The following is a 7,007-nucleotide window of genomic DNA, read 5'->3' as shown; positions in this document are numbered from 1 at the left end:
ATTCCCTGAGCCACCACGGATCATTGCTTGTTTTTTTTACTTTATAGCAGTTGGCGAACAGCCGATCCGAAGATTGGTAGCCGTTTACGGCTTCCAATCTTCAATTTCCTAATTTGAAATTTAGAGCTCAACCTAGAAGACAAAGCAACTCCTGGATCTAGCATTGGGAGAAATTTGGTTTCGAGGAGGACTTTTAAGTATTTTTTAAGTGAGTATAATGGCATTAAAATGGAGAAATTGTTACTGATATACTGTATATATATATATATATATATAAAGCTGGTTGTGGTGAAAACTTTTAATGGTTTTAACTCGGAATTTTAACGGTTTAAGCTGTTTTGATGACAAAACGAATTTTCTCCGTCTTCACTCCAATCAAAAAAGGGTAAAACCATCAGTTGAAAGTCTAGCTTTTGCCATTCAGTTTTGCTTTCCGTAATATATCTTTACCTTTACTGCAATCATTTATGCGATTATTTTCCATACTGGTCTTTACTTTTTAGCAATTACTTTATGGTTTTGAACATTGTATAAATAAAGCTGCGGTTTGACGGTATTGTGAAAGCGATTATAATTTCATCATAATAAAACACTTGAGCCGCAGTGGCTCATGGGACAGAGCACGCATTTCCCAATGACGTCATCCAGGTTCGAATCCCAGTAATGAATAATCGATGCAAATTCATAAAATATTCTTCAAATATTCGCATCTGGAACGGGTGCAGATTTACTTCGTAAATTTAATAGAGAAAACTTGCTCCCATATGGTAAAATGCGGTTGAGAGAAAAGATTTATTTTTGCTGAAAATATTTATTATATCCGTAATATCGTAAATATATATTTTCGTATTATCGTAAATATAGATTATCGTAAATATATATTTTCCGCTTGTGTATTTAATAACGGTGAAAAATAAGTCCGATTACAGATTTTTTTTTTTGAAAGAAAAAGCTTGTTGTTGTATGGTAAAAAGATCCTTGATGGTACGGATTTACTTCGTAAATTTTACGGTTTTTCTTTTCACAACCAACAATGCTGCCAGTTTAAAGCATTAAATTTTACAAGATTTTCTTACAGTGCATGATTTTGAATTTTTACCAACAGAGAAAATAACGAAAATACATTTAAACTTTATATATAATTTTTTTTCATCCTGGAACTAAGTCTAGAAATTGTTTTCTCTCTCTAACGGATAGAGAAGTGAGAGGAATATTTATTAAAAGTTTAAAAAACTAGCTGAAGTAATCCTAGTTGACAATACGCATGAATTGCGTCACATCTTTTAAATCATTATTTTGTGTTGTTCAATTAACATGTAATTATTACTCGAAATATGCCTCAATCAAACTTTTCCCAGTTTAACATATTATTATTTTGTAAAAAATCAAATTCAATTTTGAAAGTCTTAGTTTTTCTACTGATTGTATTTTTCTCCATTCAAATCTTACAATTTTACGAGACATATCAATAAGCATTAATCATTCAAAAGTTTAAATTTTGTCACTTACAGGTATTGATATCCGTCAGGAATGGTGATAATACGAGAAGAACATTTTGGTAACTATGCATTAAATGTATTGCGGAATTCAATCGTTACTGGTGTTCCACAAATTGTTGACGCAACCAGCACTCCAAAAAAACTCATCCGGGCTTTAGTACTCGCCGCTTGTGTATTGGGATTCTTATACCAATCTTCAGATTTCATGGATCTTTATTGGCAGTACAAGACGATAACGGATGTTAGTGTGCAAACAACAAAAGAAACAGAACTGCCTTCTATCACCCTGTGCAATCTCAATGGGTAATGTATTTTAGAACATTAAAATATTTAACTATTTCTGTGAATAAAAAAGCATGTTAATTAAAAAGGAAGCACTTAAAAAATACACGTAAATTTACGGATAATGACTGGCAGCAAATATTCATGGCAAAATACGTAAAAAATATTTAGAACTTAACTTACGAATTACCCGTAATTTTACGATGTAGAAACTATTGGATCAGACTGTAAAATACGCAGCACTGACTATAAAATAACAATTGTAACCTAAAAGTTCTCTCATAAAAGAATGGACACCATTCGTCACAATAGTCACAATAAAATATCACAATAGATGTATAAAATCCCTTTTAAAATAACGGACTCTATCCATAAAACAACAAAGGAATCACGTTAATAAACAATTGGAATCTTTTCGTAAAATGAATTTCGAGACCAACAACCTGCCTGCAATTTACTCATAATTGCTGTAATATGATCAGCGTTATGCACTGGCTGGATTTACTTCTTTAGTCACATTAAATTTAAAATTAAATTAAAACAATTGTTTTAGTACTGAATTTTCACTTGCTGTATAATTTTTTTTTGTTTAATCCTGTAAATAATTGGGATAAACATTATCAACAAGTTCCAAACTGTACAAAAACAAATAATATCAAGCAGAGGCCATCACTTTGCCAATTGTAGTTGATACAGGTTAAAAAGCAGCAGTATGGAAATATTTGATTATGCTGTAACATGCACTATACAGATTTATTTTTTATTGAGAACAAGATCGAGGAGAATTAAAAAAAATCAATTAATTAGTGTTGAACAATGCTACCAAATCATGAAAAAAACACAATGGAAGAGCTTGGTGGAAGACCAGGCAAGTGACATTTTAGGGACTTTTATGAATCAGTGACAATAACATAAAGTGGTCGTATCAATATGGGCTTCTTTATTGTAAAAGCTTATTGTTTGCTTTCACTTTAATCTTAACATAAAAAATCTACATTAGTTTTCAGTATACTTGCATGATTTTGATTTTAAAATAAAGTTGTGGTAAATAAAATAAGAAAAAAGAATTATTAGATCTACAATCTAATAAATTGGTCATAAAATAGTTTGGACACCATTTTTTTTTTTGCCTTGATAATAGCCTCTCTAAAAATGTCAGTTATCTGGCTTTTCAATTAAGCTCTTCAATTGATAAAGCTAAAATAATTTTAGTCTTTTTTTATTTATTTATTATTATTTTTGTTGCCTTTGTCTATGGCCTTACGTTATTCTATTAAGCAAAACACTTTTTTTGTGCAGAATATCATATCAGAATAGAGATTTCCTACGTTTAGCATAACTTGTCGTGATGATATTGCTTGCGGCCAACTCATAATAGTTAAACAATACCATTATCAAGTAATTTTTTCCGGTACATATCCCTTTCAAAATATCCCAACAAGACAGTTATTTCTCGAATATTGGTATTATAACTGCATAGTATTGGCTCAGTTTTAATAATCACCAAATGTATCAATATAATACCTATATCAGCATGTTTGGCACTTATTGCATAAACATTCAACATTTGAGTTTTGTGCGAAGTACATTTATTAGTGGCAACTGGATAAAATCGAAATTTTAAAAGCAAATAGAATTATAAGACCTTGATAAGGACAGAACCATTTCTTTATTGGACCTTTTTTTTTACTGTATAAAACATTTCTAAGTAGTTGGGAAAAGTTCTAATTCTAAAGTATTAATATACCTTTTTTTTGCTGCTGGAAAATATTTTCTGAAACTACAGGGACCCGTTGCAGACTTCTTATTAAAACTGCACCAATTACCATAATACCAGTAGTATATATTTGTTTTTAAGGCAGCAGTTAAATTTTTTTTCTATTAATTTTTACGTGCATATGCATATGCTTTATAGTGTTTATATAAAAACTGAAATTATAGTTTTTAACAAGAGCTATGCATTGCAAAATATATTCTTAAAAATATGGACTTTTATGTATTTATGCAATTTTTTTTACAGATAGTAGTTGTCAAAATCATTATAAACCAACTTTGTTAAATCAAAATAAAAATATTAGTAAATGCATTTTGTTTTTACTTTAGTAATAAAAGAGATCAGGAAATTTGGCAGCCAGTGCACACATATCACCCAATCATAGCTGTGACTTTTGAATCATTTTTAGGGCTCTATCTTTTAATCTTTTCAGACTTATGCTGTAAGCATGCCACGTAATTTTGAATCTTGTCAGACGACGTGGGCAGCGCCTGAGCTGGTACATCTTTCTACAAACTTTCACACTATAGCCAACATACGGACTTCTACCGCCACTTCCTGCGTTGTACATACCGGATCGAACTCACAGTCTTCATTTTCGCATCGGTGGTGTCAGCCAGTGGTTCTTAACCCTTTTAAGCCGCGACCCAAATTTGAGAAATATGTTCATGTCGCGACCCAAAAAAGAGTCAAAATTTTTTTCATTGCTTTATTTTAGATCGTATTTTTAAAAAATCTTCAATCCTACGATGATGATTTTTTATAACTTACAAATTTTTTATTTATTTTTTTAATAATTAAGATAAACAAAAGTACTTTTCGATCCAAGGAAAATTTAATTAATAATCAAGTGTTTTTAATAATTTTTATTGACCAAATTAAAATATATTTATAACTTTTTGAAAATAATTGACATTTTAACTTATTCCTTGACTTAAACAGCGCCACTTCTGTGGAACTATTTTTCTACCTCTTAGAGAGGGCCCTTATGTTAATTCTTTTTTACTTTTTTATTTTATTTTTTATTTTAAACATTAACTACTAAGTATCTTTTATTCTTATATTAGTTTTGCACCTTGATATGCTAAACTAATTTTGAGTCATGTGCCTTTTTTAATTATTATGAACGAGGATTAAGGGTATAGAGTTACCCAGGTACCTCATNATATATATATTGACACTCTTGATATTTTCGCTAATTTAATCGCAAATTTAAAATTCTTCCTCGAAATTAAACTTGGTTACAATTTAATTAGTTTATATAAAGCGTTATTCTAAACAGTTTGTATATCCTAGTTATCTATTTATATCAAGATTTATTTTCTTATCTATTTTTCTGCATCTGCTCCATTTTTTTATCGTAAAAACATGCAATTTAGTGTTTTCACTACAGCGCGAGAACGCGAGAATCTCGAATATTTTTTTTTTTTCGCATTAAAAAATGATTACCGCGTGAAATTCGCGCATTCTATAAATCAATTTCAAAATTCGCAAATTTCTTGCATTTTAGAAAAAGCTTCGAATTACGCCATTTAGAAAAAAATCCGTTTCACTTTTCTTCCTAGATCTTTCATTATTTTCATCATCTGCCCCATTATCTAGCTCAGTGGTTCTTAACCTTTTTAAGCCGCGACCCAAAAAAAAGTCAAAATTTTTTCATTGTTTTATTTTAGATCGTATTTTTAAAAAATCTTCAATCCTACGATGATGATTTTTTTTAACTTACAAATTTTTTATTCATTTTTTTAATATTTAAGTAAGATAAACAAAAGTACTTTCCGATCCAAGGAAAATTTAATTAATAATCAAGTGTTTTTAATAATTTTTATTGACCAAATTCAAATATATTTATAACTTTTTGAAAATAATTGACATTTTAGCTTATTCCTTGACTTAAACAGCGCCACTTCTGTGGAACTATTTTTCTACCTCTTCCTTTATGTTAATTCGTTTTTACTTTTTTATTTTCTCTTTTATTTTAAACATTAACTACTAAGTATCTTTTATTCTTATATTAGTTTTGCACCTTGATATGCTAAACTAATTTTGAGTCATGTGCCTTTTTTAATTATTATGAACGAACGAGGATTAAGGGTATAGAGTTACCCAGGTACCTCATTAAGCCTAGGCTGAGTAAACCACAATGACTTCTTCTAGGAGGTGTTGGTATTACTTATTATTTGGTGTATTACTAACTTTTTTGGTTCGTCTCAGCGCGACCCAAGAAATATGCTTCGCGACCCATAGGTTAAGAGCCGCTGGTGTAAGCCACGATTTATTGCGGCTATACACATCTGAAACTCGTATGAAAACGACAATGAGAGAACAGGAGCCACGATGATGAAAAACTGGATGTTTGAGCACGGTGAAACAACCATGGCTAATTAGGCCTTTTTTCTAATCATTCACGTGTTGTTTTGTCACGATAACTAGTGCCTGTTTCGAAGGCGTGAAGAACGTCGACATTTTTCATCGGAATTTTTGAGAGCTAATGAAGTTCTTTCATAATATACTGTACTTTTAGTTTTTTAAAAAACTTAAGCGACCTCTGGTATCGGATTTTTAACTTAGGAGAAAGAGCAATGAGAAGCTTAAACATTGCGATCTGCATTTTTTTTTTTTAAATGAGCGTGGTTTCTTATCCATTTTTACACACTGAAATGAATAAAACCATACCCTATTCAATAGAGCTGATTGTATTGAATTTAAGTTGAGAAATGTTTTCCAAAAAATAATTGAATGTGAAGATCAAGGACGTGAAAATGCCTGGTAAAAAAACTGTAAACGAACTCAAACTAAGATTGTCAACAATTGTTAGTCGCGGACAATCTAAAATTTCAGTTTGCCATAATTCAGCACCCAATTTGTTCAACCATTGTAGTTTCTGACGGCTATTGCTCCTAATTTTCTTTTTTTATATCCGTAACATTCTTCAAGTTCTTTAAATTGGGTTTTCACCATTGCTTAAGTACTCCCTTTACTCTCAATTAATCCATGAAATTTTTTTCTGTGACATTAGTCAATGTTTGTTGCCTCTTTCCCTGTTTGTCACTGCTTCGAACATTTTTTTTGGATGTTTGAGATCTTGCAATGATAAAGATATTTTTGGTGCACCATACGAATTTTAAGTAACTTTAACAATTTCTATTTTGCGTTTATTTACTCAGAATATACAGAAGTCGAATTTGTGCGGACCCTAGATTCGAGTCAAGATGTCCAACATTAGGTGGTAAATTCTGGTGTCGATGTTTCAACGAAAGATGGTGCGAAAATGGAACTCTGTTAGATATTCAGGTACACAGTTTTCTACTATATTGCTGTATACAATACGAAATTTCGATACGCAAGACTCAAAAAATTTGAGTTCATCAGGTATTGATAGCTCGCGTGGGGACTTTGATCATAGTTAACACTTTTCAACTTGTCTACGAATGTGCCTTTTCGATCCAAGG

General features: G+C 30.7%; 1 protein-coding gene across 1 annotated transcript in view; it reads left to right on the top strand.

The window, feature by feature from the left end:
- Window positions 1–1,530: 1,530 nt before the first annotated feature.
- The window catches only part of LOC122272152 (uncharacterized), a 33,088-nt gene continuing 27,611 nt past the window's right edge, over window positions 1,531–7,007 (top strand). Inside the window, exons 1-2 of the mRNA XM_071181751.1 lie at window positions 1,531–1,802; window positions 5,770–5,858. Coding sequence (XP_071037852.1) covers window positions 1,531–1,802; window positions 5,770–5,858 — 361 coding nt within the window. The remainder of the gene's footprint in view (window positions 1,803–5,769; window positions 5,859–7,007) is intronic.

Source organism: Parasteatoda tepidariorum, chromosome 6 (genome assembly GCF_043381705.1).
Source record: "Parasteatoda tepidariorum isolate YZ-2023 chromosome 6, CAS_Ptep_4.0, whole genome shotgun sequence".
In the NCBI taxonomy this organism is placed as follows: Eukaryota; Metazoa; Arthropoda; class Arachnida; order Araneae; family Theridiidae; genus Parasteatoda; species Parasteatoda tepidariorum.
This window is presented reverse-complemented; position numbering and strand designations above follow the sequence as displayed.